This window comes from Myotis daubentonii, chromosome 14, assembly GCF_963259705.1.
Source record: "Myotis daubentonii chromosome 14, mMyoDau2.1, whole genome shotgun sequence".
NCBI lineage: Eukaryota > Metazoa > Chordata > Mammalia > Chiroptera > Vespertilionidae > Myotis > Myotis daubentonii.
Genome location: NC_081853.1, coordinates 22,079,820 through 22,096,475, shown reverse-complemented (window position 1 = coordinate 22,096,475; position 16,656 = coordinate 22,079,820). Strand labels below are relative to the sequence as shown.

Here is a 16,656-nt window from a genome sequence, read left to right as displayed (position 1 = left end):
TAGGATGGAAAACATTGGGTGTCAGACTTGGAAGGCATAAAACTGGACTGTGACCCGATCCTAATAGCTCATCCATCCTTGTCTTTCAGCACTTGGCTCACATGTCGCCTTTGGGTAAGCTTTCCCTGACAGCGCCAGGTAAGTTGAGTACCTCCTCTTCTGATCTCTGAGGCCCATGTTTGTATCTCTGATCAAGGCCTTTAGATACCGGTATAATCTTGGATGGCTGAACTGGCTGTTCCTTTCCTGGGATTCCTTTCCTTTTACTTCTCCACTTCCCAGCTCAGTACCTGGCACATAATCATGGCATATGTGCTTGCACAAAGTAAATTTTTAAAGTTTGCAAAATCAGAGGTAGGTAATAAGTTTCATCAGAATAATGTTTTGGCCCTGGCGAGGTAGCTCACTCGGTTATGGCGTTGCCCCCATACTCCAAGGTTGCAGGTTTGATATCCAGTCAGGGCACATGCTGATACAAGAATCAAGCAAGGAATGCATAAGTAAGTGGAACAATAAATTGATGTCTCTCTCTCTCTCTCTCTCTCTCTCTCTCTCTCTCTCTTCCCACTTCTCCCTCCCTCCTTCTCTCTCTTCCTAAAATCAATGAATAAAATAAAATAAATCAAAACAATGTTTTTATTCTCTTTACCACTTCACTCATTAGTTCTTTTAATAGTGAAAACTCATGTTTATTTATTTATTGTTTAAATACATTTTTATTGATTTCAGGGAGGAAGGGAGAGGGAGAGAAAGATGGAAACATCAATGATGAGAATCACTGACTGGCTGCCTCTTGCATGCCCCCTACTGGGGATCGAGCCCGCAACCCAGGCATGAGCCCTTGACCAGAATCGAATCCGGGACCTTTCAGTCCACAGGCTGACGCTCTAGCCACTGAGCCAAACCAACTAGGGTGATAACTCATGTTTAACTTACACACATTCATTATTTGCCAAGTTTTGTATTCAGAACTAAATAAATAATTGGTGTGAGGAAAACTTTTAGGCCCATTTAATTGATGAAGAAACTGAGGCTCAGAGCTAATGTGACTTGTCCAAGGTAATAGGAAACATGTGGCAGAACTGGATTGAAACCCAGTTTTTCTATGCCAAGTACCTCAGATCTCAATCCCCTATAGTTGTGTGTGTGTGTGTGTGTGTGTGTGTGTGTGTGTATGTGTATGTATATGTATGTATGTGTATATATATATATATATATATATATATATATCTACACTAATAAAAGACAAAGATGCTAATTGACCATACCTTCGCTATGCCCTAAGCCATGCCCACCAGCCAATCAGAGCAACTATATGCAAATTAACCCAACCAAGATGGCGGCCGGCAGCCACGGAGCTGAAGCAAGCAGGAGGCTTGGTTGCCTGGGTGATGGAGGAAGCCAAGCTTCCCGCCAGCCCTGAGCCGGCTGAGGCCTCTGCTCATGGTAACAAAGTTTCAATTATAGAAGACAAATAAATCCCAGATACCTGCTTCCAGCCAGCCTCCACTGGGAGCTTGGGTGGCTGGGGGTTGTGGCCAGCCTGCATACAGCCATCAGCCCCTCACCCAGGCTGGCCAAACCCTCATGGGGTGAGGGTCCCCACTGGGGGGCTTAGCCAGCCTGAAAACGGCCCTCAGCCCCTCACCCAGACTGGCCAGGCACCCCAGCAGGACCCCCCCCACCCTGAAGGGGCTGTGGCCAGCCTGCAAACAGCCATCAGCCCCTCACCAAGGCTGGCCAGGCACTCCTATATAATAAAAGGGTAATATGCAATTGACCCTAACAGCAGAACGACTGGGAATGACTGGTCACTATGACACACTGACCACCAGGGGGCAGATGCTTAATGCAGGAGCTGCCCCTGGTTGTCAGTGAGCTCCCACAGGGGGAGCTCTGCTCAGCCACAAGCCAGGCTGATGGCTGCCAATACAGCGGTGGTGGTGGGAGCCTCTCCCGCCTCCTCAGCAGTGCTAAGGATGTCCGACTGCAGCTTAGGCCTGCTCCCCGCTGGCAAGTGGACATCCCCTGAGGGCTCCCAGGGTGCCAGAGGGATGTCTGACTGCCAGCCTAGGCCCGATCCCCCAGGAAGCGGGCCTCAGCCAGCAGGTGGTCATCCCCCGAGGGGTCTCAGACTGCAAGAGGGCACAGGCCAGGCTGAGGGACCTCCCCCCCCCCCCGAGTGCACAAATTTTTGTGCACTGGGCCTCTAGTGTGTGTATATGTGTATGTATATATATATATATATATATATATATATATATATATATATGCATGTAAAGCTTTATTTCAATGGAGGTCTTAATATAGCTGGGTTCTTTTGACTAACATGAAAGCGTTCCTTCCCAGAACAATGTGTTAAACATATATAATAAAATATATAGGATTACAAACATTTATAAAAACAAAGTTAGTAACATTTGTGCCTTTATTAAGTTAATTTTGCAGCTGATGTAATTACTACTATTTCAGCATGGGACCAGTAGAAGTGGTCCTTTGGGCATCTCCCACTGCTGGAATAGGCTATGAAAATACCAGATTTCCATTGGTGTCAAGGACACAGGGCCTGTATCTAGCTATCTTTTTCTAATGTAAATGTCATGTACAATAGCTTTATTTTATTTTATTTTTTTAAAAAGAAGACACCAGGGCTTTGTCTGCCAGGGCTTTGTCTTCATTCATAATTGAAGAAACTGCTAAATTTCAGTTTCATGTTGCGGATGTAAAGATGCATTTTCATTCTGGGTACCCTCAATTCTATCCACAGATCCCTTTTTTAACGTCACCTCTATCCATTAAAAAGATTAAAAAAATCTCTCTCCCTGACTTCATCTAAAAATAAGAAGCCCCAAGTGCTGACCCCTCCCCATATTAGGGCCAGACCATCTTAACAAGGACACTGAAGACCACAGGGCCAGGGCTGGGGTGGGGAGCACAGGTGGTGGCAGGCAGGTGGGTGGCTCTGCTCTGGGATGAGGGCAGGGCTGTCGCTTTCCCTCCACCCCTTCCAGCCAGCCAATGAACCAGGCCAGTCACCTCAGTGCTCAGCCTCAGCATCAGACCTGGAAATGCCACTTAGTCATGCAGCCCAAATAGATGCTGTCTTCTTAAGGCAGGTTTATTATGGGGTGTTAGTCAGCCAAGAGCCTTTTCCCTATGCTCCTGCCCTTTGGTGCCCCTGACATCAACACCACGAAGGACAGAGCCTCTGAAGACATAGACTGAGCACAGACAACTTGTCTACCACCACAGGTCAGGAAGGAGGCGTAAGTGGCCACTGGTTACCAGTGGTACCTAAGAGCTGCCAGTGGTGGTCAGTCGCCTTTGCCTCAGACTTCTCTCCACTCAATGCTCTGTTTAAGGTGCAGCAACTGGGAGAAGAATTATCATGCTCATTCCACTGTTACCCTGTTGAGATGAGCAGGGTTGGGATTTGGCTCAGATGTGTGCAGTGCTGGGAAATCTGAGGGTGGGTATCAAAAGAGGAGAAAAAGGTGTGTGTGTGTGTGTGTGTGTGTGTGTGTGTGTGTGTGTGTGTGGTGGCGGAGGTCGAGGGACAAAGAATCATAGGTCATTGGCATGATTTGGCCTTTCTCCCATCTTTGAGAAATGAATTTCATCAGACTCAAGTTCACATGGCTGAGAACAAGACTTTCTCAGTCATTGTCTTGTGTTCAGCACTCAGCACAGCACCTGACACATAATAAGCACTGAAAACATATTTTCTAAATGAAGAAACGAGTGGCTACTACCCTGACTTATAAGTAAGACATCCAAGGCTTGGTGAGGGTACGAAGTGCCTGGGTAAGATCACACATCCGAGGCCAATGACCGGTTGCCTCTCCGGGGACGGCTGCTTTTTTGGAAGTGTAGCAAGCAGACCCGCAGGGCAAATGGTTGTCATTGACATGGTTTTGCATATGATGAGGCCTGAGTATATTTATGGCGAGGTCTAAGTTTAGCTACAAAGAGAAGGTCCTGCAATCTGATAGCTTAGAAGCCACGTGTGACGTAGGTAAGCTGGACTTGCTCTTCCACGTTCCAGCACTCAACTACCTCTGGGATTCCTGCACTGTGCTAATGATGGGGATGCCGACAACAGCAGGAGGGGATATATTTTGAGCACTTACTATGCATCTAGGCACTTTACCTGCTTTATCTCATTAACTATTGTTTAAAGGTAGAACTACTACTAACTCTTCTCTCTCCAATGAGGAACCAGAGGTCCAGAAAGAAAAGCGACCTGGCGAAGGTTGCAGACCTAGCAAATGGCAGAACATGAATCACATCTAGATGTTTTGCTTGCAAAGGTCATGTGATTGACCACTCCTCTAAATGGCCTCTAAACCTTGTGGCCAAAGCTAAGTTCACAGCCAAAATGTTCACTTGACCTTCTGAGGATGTGAAGTTGAAATCACAGTATTCTGAGCATGGAAGCGAAGGAACATAGAAGATACCCTTTTCTCCTTTATTCATATTCATCAAAGATGCTGTGAGTCAATGCACCTCTCAGTCACGTCACATGTAAATTTTGGCTACACCAGCTCTCTCCCCCATGTCCCATCTCCAACATTAAGGGACTGACCAAGCAGATCGCTACATTTGGCTCAGCTCTTTTATATAGTGATTCATTTGCATGTTCTCCAAAGACTGATTTCACAAAGAAGCCAGTATTTTAAAACAGGAGGAAGAAAAGGAAAACAATCCACAAAGAAATCATGTGGCTTCGAAACAGCAACCATGGGCCGGACCCTGGTGTTGCTTTGTCCGTCGAGAGTGAGTTGCCAAAGGGAGCCTTTGGTTCCTGCCCCCTCAGCAATCGTATTCCCTTTTAAAGCATGTCCTGGTGGGGGCCTGCACCATGTTTTGCTTGGTCCTGATTCACGTGCTAGCGGTAGAACATGAGTCAGCCTGACCAGGCATGGATACACAAGCTTATCCCTAGGCTAGAGTTTCCTGGAAGCTCTGGGCCTGGGATCTCTGGGAGGTTATTTTTTCTTCTTCTTTTTGTCAGGAGTTACTGCTTCTTTAGTGATTTCAGGGTAACATTATATGATGCCTTAAATTGTCTCCCTGCCAGCCTACAACTCCTCCCTAGAGAATTCTATAAGGCTTCTAGAAAACCAGGAACCAGGAGAAATCTAGAAGCCCTTGCTCTATGCCTGGGAAATGGCTCTGACTTGGTGTGGGTGGTAGTAGACACCTGGTGGTGACCTAGCGATATCAGAGAGGTACAGATGCGTAGTGACATTTGGCAAATGCTGGGTGGTTCCTGAATCAGACTATCACTGTGTAGGAAGGCCTTGATCTCTGTGAAGCTCATGGCAATGATCATAGTTCCTCTCCACCAGACCTCTGCTTCTGATGAAAGCCTTTTCATTTCTTCTTGGAGTGGAAAGAGCGTAAGTTTAGAACCAGAGAAGAATGGGTTTGTGTTCTTAACCTGCCATCTTCTGATCTTAGGCAAATGATTTAAACCCTTAGTCTTAATGTACTCACGTTTAAAAAGGTCATTGATAGTTTCGCATGGCAGCCCTTAGGCTAAATGGAATGAGATGTGAGAAATGTCAACCACCCCGTGTGCATTTAAGAAATGTCTTTCCTTCCTCTCTTTTGCCTTCCCTCAAACTTGTTTGCCCTGACAGAGAACAGACGAATCAGTCTTCCCGCGGAGTCCTGAAGGGACAAGAGCCAAATCAATGGTGAAAGTAAGACCACAAATGTAAAAGGGTTTGCTTCTCACATGAAAGAGCAGACAATGAGCCAGAGAGTTGATCTGGAGTTTTACAAGGCTTTGCAGTTGCATTATTGTTTCTGTTCTTGTGAAAACAGTTGAATTTCCACATCAGATATCTGGACTTAGATACCAAATATAAGTTTCAGGCACCAAAAGAGTCTCACGTGGACATATATGAGCCCCAGCCCCTTGTTTAACTCTTTCTATAAAAGCTTCATAGAAAACATTTCTTGAGCTTCTGTAGATCTGTGCCATTGATATATGAGAAGCTCTGAGATGGGTTCGGGACACCCCAAGTTCCACGTGAAGTTAAGGAAATGGCATGAACTTGAGGGGCTCCTGTAGAAGTGCCTGGTGGCCCTGCATCTGGCGAGATCATGGCAGCTGCCAGCCAAGTGAAAGCGGGGGCTCGGGGGAAGGTGGGGGGAAGCTGGGGGGAGGCATTTCCAGATGAAGGCACTTAAAAAGCAACTGTCTCTTCTTCTGGGTGTCCAGAAAGGCTACTCCACAGTTCTGCTTTCAGTGAAACAGTTTTAGGCCCACTTTTCCATAATGATTTGTTTTTTGGGAAACAGCCTGGTAGACAGGAAAGGTCAACGTACTAGAAGGTTCTCATCCAATTTCTGCCACTTCATGAAAAAGTGGCCTGTCCAATGTCACCCAGTGCATACATGCCTGCAGTTGTTATAATGACTCAACCCCTTGCCCCAAAACTTTTCTTATAATAAATATTTAAACCATGATGGACGAACACTGGAGATATGAGAACTCCCAAGGCCTGTACTTAACATGACAGATTTTCACTTTATTTTACACACACTATTTTGAGTAAGCGGCTTGGAAAGAAAAAATGATTTCCTTTTTAAAGTCAAATCAAATTCCTCTTCTGAGGCTGACTCTAGTGGCTTGCAGGGGAGCTAGTTCCCCACTGCTCTGATCCTGACCTTTTCCGCACTGGAAGTGGCGGAGTAGGGGTGAAAAAGAAAGACACATGAGCCTGTCCCTCCTTCCTGGTCCCCAGCCTTTGCTGAATACAACCTATTCTTTTTCACCCTTGTCACCTTTGGTCGGTTAATGTGGAGAGATTAACTGACCTTCAGAGGGGAACAGAAAGTCCCCTTTCCACTGTCCTACTTGTAGAAGGCCTTGGAGTTGAGATGCTTAGAGGAAAGCCTAGAGATGCTTTGTGATTAAGCCTTTCCCTGCCTCCCTTCGCCACAGGTGGCAGATACATTGGTGAAAGCCAATCATTAGCCCCCAAGCCTACATATTCAGACACGACACGTCTGCACAATATGACAAGCATCTACAATTTACAAAGTAAAGACTTCAGCATCTGTTTTGGGGCATTGTTTAAGGTCTTAGATAATTTATTTCGTTTTTCTTTTCTTCTCTCTCTCTCTCTCTCTCTCTCTCTTTCTCTCTCTCTCTCTCAACGAAGGCTCTCTTGTGGGCCAAGTTGCTTATACACCTATGGGCATGTCTCCAATGCTATGGCTATTAAAGTCTTTAAGTGACAGCTTACTATATTTTTAAGATTGAGGGAGCCAACGACAATTCTCGAGGAGCCGTGTTTACGTTGGATCTGCTCACCCAGGCGACGTGCCAGCAGTTTTGCACGTTGCAGGAACTGGAGGTGAAAGCAGGAAGGGCTGAGTACAGAGGGGGGGAGAAAGCTGAAGGACAGGAAAGCCAAGAGGGATGTGATGTGGACAGGGTGGAGGGAGACGCCCAGCTGGCAATGCGCTCAGAAGAACCATCGCTGAATGCTCCCCTGACATTGGGCTGAGGGGTGAAAAACAGAACCTTTTGGAGCCAGTCCACTGGCACACACTCAGTCAACAGTGAGCCTGCTCTTAGGTCTCTTTGTCCTCGTCCCTTTGGAATTCCTGCCAGTTCCTTGGCAGCCGAGGGGCCTGTATACTTGCAAAGCCCAATGGGCTTCAGCACAGGTTCTCAGTGACCTCAGATAAGGAGCGCGATCCCTCTGGCCCTCAGTGCCCTTATCTAAATGGTGACAAGAGTTCCATGTTCCATGTATCTTTTGGGCTAGAATGCAGATGAGATCATTGGTCTTGTCCTAGCTCATCGAGGCAGAGCAATGGGCTTTGGTTCAGCCGAATGGAAATTCATTGCTCTGGACACTTATAAAGAAAAGTCTGTCCTTCATTTACCCAAAGACTCCTTTCAGCATTCACACACCCATGGAGATGTACCACCGCCACTGACAATAACAATGGCTGACTCTATTTAAGAGCTCATGTACTAAGTCCCTTTATATACATCATCTCATTTAATAATCACAGTCACCTTGGGAGGTAGATGCTGCTATTGGCTCCCAATTTTCAACTGAGGGCACAGACTCAGACGCTAATTAGCTTGCCCAAGAGCACACAGCCAGTAAGTGGTAGAGCGGGGATTTGAACCCAGATCTGGTTACAAGAATACCAGTACCCCAAATTCTTAAATACACTTAGTAAACAATAGAAGAACAAACCCACAACAATGACTGATTGCACCAAGAGAAATGGCGTGTGAGCCGTGACTCAAGGCCCTTACTTCTCATCCCCTGCCTCTCAATGGCAAGCCGCTTACTCAAGGCCCTTTGTTACCAAGCAGAGCTGGCTATTTCATCATTCTCAGGGAATTCTGTGTTACAAGACCTCTCTTCCCCAGCAGCAAAACAAATACCTCAAGAGCATCCATCCAATGGGAACACTGGACTTGGCGCAGATGAGAGGAGGTAGGGAGCTGTTTCTAAGCTCTGTCACTAACTGTTTGTGACACATGGTGAGTCCCTTGGTCTGTCTAGGGTTGGTCAGAGGACTTCTAAGACTACTCCAGTTGTTATGTATTTTATGTTCTCTCTTGAAGACCATTTTATGACTTTCCAGCTTCTGGCTGGGGGTGGGGAGAGAAGGGGGGGTAGGGCAGTAGAGACAGCTTATATGCCATTTAAAATCATTTCTCATTTTGTAAATAGGTCCCTTGACGCTCTAAGTGTCTATGAAATCATTTTGAAATGTGATTATGCCAAATGTTATAACCCCCCCCCCCCCGACTTGTTGCAGTTTTAAAAAGTAAATATGCAATGAAAGCTTTTCAGCATGCTGTGGATATGACACTGTATTTGCTCAGCAAGGAGAGCTTCTCTCCCCCGCCCCGCCCGCCCCCCTTGACTTTTTGAGTTGAAGACATTGGTTAAGCTACAAAGTGGCGATCTTCCTACTGATTGTCATAGGCCCAAGAGGTAAAGACTATCTGCCCTTTCATCTCTACCCACCACATTCCTTCTCTAAGCCTGTAATTGGATCTAAATGAAAAATAAACCCTTTGCAGGCCGAGGAAGCTGACACCAGAGGGGACAAGGAGAACATGTCCCACCTCTAACCTAGATAATCACACTCTCCTATGCAAAGAAGAAGAAAAACAAGGCGGGGAATGTAGTCCAGAATATCATAAGAACTTATCCAGTGACAGATGGCTACTAGACTTCCCGCGGCGATCACATCATAGAGTATATGCAGGGTGGGGCAAAAGTAGGTTTACAGTTGTTCATATGGAAGATAAAACAATAACTAATAAATAATACAAGAATAAACGGTTTCACAGACCCACAACTGTAAAGTGGGTCAAAAGTGTGGCGAGAATTCCACAGAAGGAGAGAGGGCTTGATTCTGCAAATAGTCCGGCAAGTGCAAGGGGTGCATGGAGCATTCCAGAGAAAGGCCCGGATGAAGGCTGACTGGGTGCAGAGGGTCCGCCGGCCTCTGTGTGGGAGTCGGTGCAGGTCAGCCTTGCAGAGGCACAGCTATAAATCGGATGCCTGAATGCTGCGCCTCTAAGTGGCTGGGCTTGCGTTTTTATTTTGATTCTGACGTAATTTCTTTTTTTTTCTTCTCATTCTACCCCGCAGGTAATGGCAGATATCTAAGGAGGACTTTGTCCTGCAAGACCAAGCCCCCTGAAATCTGAGTTTAAAAATAACCGATGTGGAACTTCTTGGAGCACCTCTCTATTTAGTACGTAGGATTCTGCCCCGGTTCACGAATCCCTCAATAAAGCCGATTGGATCTTTTTAAAAAGGGGGTGGTGGAGGGAGAGACAGCTTTAGGAGATTAGCCTACACTGTACCATCACTGTTACTGTTGCTGGGGGGGCGGGGGGGGGGACAGCTACCATCCTCGCATTGGAAACAGGGAAAGAGGGGCTCGGAAAAGAGACTGTCCATACGATGCAGCTAACAAGAGGCAGGGCCAGGGTTTCGATGTTAAGTCTTTCCTTATTCCCTGCTGCCTGCTGGGGCCAACTCTGCCTGACCCTGGGCCCCATTTCTCCCTTGGCCAAGGAGGCCTGCTCCCTTCCAGCTCCTGTCCTGTGAGCCTCCAGCCTGTGCCCTCTCCCGACTGCATTCAGGTAAGGACCTGGTGGGTGCTGGAGCTACAGGCCCCTCCTGCAGTGATTCACCCATGACCTCCTGGGCTCTTGGCCAGCCCTTCTTGAAAGGGAGAGAGGGAAACGTGCAGACCTTGGGGACAGAAATTAGTTCCCGTGAGCTGGAACCGCTGCCACTGCCAACATCACCAACTAAAAAACCGCGCGTGGAAAACACAGAGCACTGGGGTGGCAGCGAAAGGGGGAATTCCTTGTGAGTAAACAGTACAAGCCAGTCCCCCCCCCTCGCTCCCCCCCCTCCTACCTTCACTTCCATCACTAGAGGGGGGAGGGAGAGGGAGAGGTAGGGCTCCCCCTCTGGCAACACACCATTGGATGACCATGTAAAAGCAGGTTTTCACCTTGTTTAAATTTTAATTAGCATTACCAAAGAACTAAGACTCATTGCAAATGCTTCACACCAGGGCTTTTTGTTGCTGCTGTTTGTTTGTTTTTATTCCTGAAGGGGTGCCTATTAGTTTAAACAAGTTTTCCCAACTATTTTGTTTGCTGCGAAGTCTTGGAATTTAATGACTTTCCTTCTTGCTTCTAGCTAAGTCTCCCGGAACGCATGGGAGAGGGAACGGGGAGAAGAACATGTCTGGGTAAGTACAGACAAGTCGCGGCTCACCTTCTGGACTCCCGGGTTGAGGTCCTTGGCCACCTTCGCCATCCTCTCTGGGCTGGAGACACAGCGCCCGGCTTCTCAGGCGGAGGCGCGAGGGCGCTCAGCCGGGACCGCGCCGGCTGAATGGCCAAGTTCGCGGGCCCGGGCGGAGCTCTGCGCGCAGCGGGGCGCGGCGGGCCCTTTAATTGGAGAGTGGGACTCCCTCTAAAACCTCGCCAGCCAATCCGCGCGGGCGCTCGCACCGGGCCAGCCAATCCCAGCGCGCAGCCTCCCCCTCCCTCGGGGCGGCCAGGGCTGGGCCGGAGGCTGCAGCTGAGCTGGGGCTGCCCTGATGTCAGCGCTGCGGCCCCTGCCTGCCCCGGCCGCTCGCGCCCTTCCCTCCAGCGGCCGGAGCCCGTCCCCACGCCCTTCTCCTTTAAAGGACAACGGGCAGAGGGAGGGGCGGGCCGCCGGCCGCGATTCATTCAGGTCAAAAGGGAGAGTGATCAAACAGGAAGGCAGAGATATTTTTAGTGAGCTGGGTCCAAAAATAAATGCTGAGCTCTGTTCCCCTCCCGCCTCTCCTGCCTGATGGTCCTGGGAGGGGTGCAGCCCAGGGAGGGCAGGTGGCTTGCAGGGGCATGGCCGTGGCCGGCTCCCTTCCCCCCAACCTGGGCAAATGCTCCAATCCCCGGAGAGGAGGTGAGCGTACCAGCGAGTGATGCGTATTTTAACTTGATGTTTGTAAATATGAGCCTGCCTCTCATAACTTGCTCTGGTGTGAAGCCTCCTGCTTCCGCGAGGAAGCGAAGACCGTCCTGATTTTATGGATGCCGAGGCGTAGGTCTTCACTCCCACCCGCATGTTCGCTTACCATGTCCTTGTAGTCACCTCATTACCACGAGGACCATCGCTCCCGTTTGACAGGTGAAGAAACGTGATCACAGAGGGTGCCTGGTCTGAAGCGGAACTCTCCAGCAGGGCTTTCACCGGGGACCCAGGGGGGGGAACTCACCTGGGGAGAAGCAGCACAGGATTACAAGCCATAATTCAGGAAATTCGTGCTGCAGCATCTAACAACAACTATGGGACAGCACTGGCCCGGTTTCCCTCCACGCCCGGCTGTCTGCCTCGAAGCCCACATTCCTCTACTGAGCCAGTTCCACGGACCTGGGACCTGGGTTCCCACAGGCATTTTCAATGCCAGGACAGAGGACTAAACAGAAGCCCCTTCTCACTCTGGGGAAAAAAACTGCTCTTTGTGTGGGTTCCATCCTGGACCCCACATTGGCCGTGCTAGAAACCAGGCTCAAGGGTCTAAAATAAAACCTGGCCTTGGAGGGGCGGAAGGGTGGTGTTGTTTCAAAGCACATCATGTGGGACTGATTTGGGGGTGCAGGGGGAGCTGCAGGTCACACCCTAGGACAGTGATGGCGAACCTTTTGAGCTTGGCGTGTCAGCATTTTGAAAAACCCTAGCTTAACTCTGGTGCCATGTCACATATAGAAATTTTTTGATATTTGCAACCATAGTATAAAAAGATTTATATTTTGATATTTATTTTATATATTTAAATGCCATTTAACAAAGAAAAATCAATAAAAAAAAATGAGTTTGCGTGTCACCTCTGACACGCTTGTCATAGGTTCGCCATCACTGTCCTAGACCTTCTTATCGGAGGTACTTTCCTTCTTAAAAGCCTTTTGGTTCTCAACACATCATCATCTCCAGCAATCACAAACCGGGACCAGTGATCCCAAATTGTGACCCCCAGGTTCCTGGAAAGGGCTTTCTGGTGGTGACTCCCTTGTTGCAAGGCCCGGAATGGCCTTTTCCTCTTTCTCGGATTTCTGCTGTCATTGGTGTGTGTCTTGCTTGCTTCCCAGCTACAGCCCCAAACACAGCAGGTAACAGATGTTCAAAACACGTGTTGAATGAATGGAGGCTGGAGGCTGGCTTTTCATCAGCAGCGAGCAGGCGAGGTGGACGAGGGAGAGATGGTGCAATGCTACCCCTGGTCTGGTTTGCCCAAACTTCTCTGGTGGGCTGCATGTTAAGCCGGTGTGTAAACACATAATCCGCAGCCAACAGAAGCCTGGCCAGAGAGAGGTTTCCCGTGAACAGGCCTTTCAGTAGCAAATGCTAGGAACAATAGTGCTGCACTGAGCTGTCATGCCTGAGGCCTTCTAATTCAGCAGCCGGGAGAATAACAAAGGCAAGCTTTATCCCCGGCAAGCTGGGCAGAAACCACTCCCTTCCCAGGCACCTTCTTGCCAGTCTTGAGAAAGCATTGTTCCATGGAATCATCCTGATTTTGTTAACTTGAACACTGTTAGCCCCAAACACAACACTCCCTCCTCCTCTCCTAATTTTTACCCTTGGGCCCAGTTGCAGTGAAGGGAGCGGCTATCGTGGCTGTTTCACAGAGTGTGGGAATCTGGAACTACTGCTTGCAGTGGCCCAATCTCTCCTTTCTGGAAGAGGCCGTGTTGTGGCTGACAGGTGATCCTGCCGCGGGCTGGAGCTCGCTCTCTTCCCGGCTGAGGCTGCTGACCCGGACACCGGGAGCCACATGTTTCAGGAGACCGACAGAGCTTTCGTGGACACCTGGACAGACTACTGTCATTTGGGGCTGTTCTGGGAAACGGAGGCGATGTGGCCGGTACACTTCAGCCTCACTCCAACTCTGAGGTCCACTTGCTTCCCTTGGAGAGCAAATGAGACCTCTGCTCCAGGCCTGAACAGCAGAGAGATCTGACTTCCCCAAGGTTCGTTGCTTTGTGATGCTGGGGCTTGTTGGAGGCTTCATTCATTAGAAGCTTCATTCCTCCATCCAGCGGTTTGGGGCACCTGCCTTAAGCCAAACCCTGTGCTGGGTACTGGGGACATCCAGGTAAATGAAAGAATCTCTCCCTTTTAATAACATCTTAGTCTTAGAAATACCCCCAGGGCTCTCTGGTATATTTATAAGATTCTCTCTTATTTGAACTTCAAGACAACCACTCTGGGGGGAAATGGAGATCGGGGACAGTCAAGGGCTCTGTCCAGGGTCACACAGCCAGTAAGTGGCAGAACTGAAATTTGAACTCAGAGCTTCTACCTCCAGACCGTGTCCTTTCAGTTATACCCACTGCCTCTAAAATGACCATCAAGGACTGATTATAGGGGAAAAGAGTGGGCACCTGGTAAGATGGTAGCGTTGTCCTCATCACTAGAACTAGGTTTGTCCTAACTGGGATTTTTGACCTATGCTCTTTTCACCATTCATTCATGTATTTCTTCATTCATTCAACAAATGTTGACCTGAGAACTACAATGGGCTAGGTCCTGAGCTGTGAATACAAAAGACAGTGAATAAGACAGGAAAGGTTCGGGCCTCACAGGGCTTCTATTCTAGCAGACGAACAGATAATTAAATAAGGTAACTGAGTAAGGTTGGCAACAAGTGCCATGGGGGGCACAAATGGAGGAAGAATTTACTGGATGTGTGACTCCTTCAAAGCAGGTGGTCCAGGAAGGCCTGATGGAGGAGGTGACATGTGAGCTGAGACCTGAAGAAGGAGAATGAATCAGCTATGAGTAGAGCCACCATGGAAAGAAAATTCCAGAAAAATTCCAGAGTCATGAGTACAAAGACCCTAGATGGACATGTGCTTGCTACGTCAGAGGGATCATAAGGTCAGCCTGGCTGAGGGCAATGAGGGTCAGGGAGAATGGGCTGGGTCCTGAACTGTGAATACAAAAGACAGTGAATAAGACAGGAAAGATTCCTGCCTCACATGTCTCCCCCCACTGGAATAGAAGCGAAGCCATTGAGTATCACCTCACCTGCTCACTTCCTTCTGAATCATGGAATAGAATTCTCATGATTCTGGGGTCTGTTTTAAAGGTTTAGTTCTCTGCTACTTTTTTTTTCCCTCTGCTACTTCTTGGAGTGAAGTTTGGTGCCTCTTTTTAAAAAGAAATAGCCCGGCTTCTCGTAATTCTTGAAGCTTCCCGGGGCAACAAGTTACATGTGTCGAGTAGCTCCTTTTTAAACTAGCATTTACCCTTTATCTTTTTTTTAAAAAAATATATTTTATTGATTTTTTACAGAGAGGAAGGGAGAGAGATAGAGAGCTAGAAACATCGATGAGAGAGAAACATCGATCAGCTGCCTCCTGCACATCTCCTACTGGGGATGTGCCCGCAACCAAGGTACATGCCCTTGACCAGAATTGAACCCGGGACCTTTCAGTCTGCAGGCTGACGCTCTATCCACTGAGCCAAACCGGTTTCGGCAACCCTTTATCTTAAAGAGGGTTCTAGTTATGGTTCTGGGGGTGGGACCATATTGCACATTAAATTTCCATAGTTATAATATTTAACGCTACACTCGGCCTATGGAGAATGTATGAGAGGACCTGAGACAGGTAGTCAGGGGTTAGGTCGTGTTGGGCCCTGTAGGTCACACTAAGGGGGGTTAAATTTTTATCTGAGAACAGTAAGAAGCTATAGATCATTGCTTTCCAACTGAGCTATAATGTGCACCATATATGTCATTTTACGATTTCTAGTAGCCTCATTTTAAAAAGTGAAAAGAAACAGGTGAACTATGTATATTTTATTTAATCCCAAACATTGTGCAATATGATTGATATAAAATGTTATTGAGATATTTTACGTTCTTTCTTTCATGCTACACCTTTGAAGTTAGGTGTGTCTTATATTTCAGGCCATCTCAGTTGAGATCAGGCACGTTGCAAAAGCTCAATAGCTACTGTACTGGACAGGGAAATTATAAAGAGTGTCAAGCAGGGGTGTGGCAATATCTGATTTACTATTTCACTCACAGCAAGGACACCTGAGAAGTTCTAATAGTAGAAACCTGCCTAGTAACTAACAGCCCCTCATTATCAGATGGTGAGACCAAGAGGCTGGGCACCCATAGCTGAGTGTCCGGTATACTCTGTTTCAAGCACTGTGCTGGGAGGGACAGGCATTTGTCCAAAATCACGAAGCTAGAAGGAGGCCAAGCAAAACCTTGAACCCGGGTCTTTTGGGTTCATGCTAACTACTTTAGGAAATCCCAATAACCCTCGCTCACAATGAAGATTTTTAAAATTGTTACAATGTAGCAAGCGTGGCTTACTTGAGTGATAGGTTCTCTTTGGTTATGATTTTTATACTATATTTTTTCACCTAGTATATTTTAATGTGTACTAGTTGATATAAATATATATACCATGAACCACATAATGTATTTTAATTTGTATCCACTTGGGCCATCATTTGTACCATATATCGGTGAATTATTCACAGTTTAAAATTTTTGGTTTCTTTCCTGCCATTCTTACAGTAACTTTAATTTTAGAATAACTACTTATTTTTTTCCATATTTTTGGATGCCCCCGTAGATCAAGAAAGACGTTGCCTTTAAGGCCGAAACATCGGGATAAAAACAAAACATGATTGTTGGAACCGAGTATCCCCCTGCCTCATAGCCTGTCTTTGGCAGGGACAGGGAAAGACAGAAGGAGATCTGCCCATGGTGAAGGAGCACTGGACCAGGAGTCCAGAGCCCTGCATTTTGATCCTTGCTTCACTAACAGTGGTGTGGCTGACCATCACCTGGAAGGCCACGTCCAACACAGATTTGTTATTATTTACCGGGAGCAAGTGATCCCTTTGGTCTGAGGTTCAGATACATCTCCCACCTGATGGTGTGGTGGAGCCATTACCCTCTTGGCCAGGTAGACAAGGGAGTGGGAAGAGCACAGGATTCAGACCCAGAAGAACTCTGTGTGTTTCAGCTGTCATGGGGGTGAGATCAGTGGTTTGGGCAATATATTTAAGAGTCTCTGAAAAATGAGGATAATGATCTTTACTCCTCCTGCCT

At 47.6% G+C, this 16,656-nt stretch overlaps 1 protein-coding gene across 1 annotated transcript in view; it reads right to left on the bottom strand.

Annotated features, from left to right (window-relative positions):
• The window catches only part of LMCD1 (LIM and cysteine rich domains 1), a 62,036-nt gene extending 50,942 nt beyond the window's left edge, over positions 1-11,094 (bottom strand). Inside the window, exon 1 of the mRNA XM_059663409.1 lies at positions 10,803-11,094. Coding sequence (XP_059519392.1) covers positions 10,803-10,844 — 42 coding nt within the window. The 5' untranslated portion in view covers positions 10,845-11,094. The remainder of the gene's footprint in view (positions 1-10,802) is intronic.
• Positions 11,095-16,656: the final 5,562 nt, after the last annotated feature.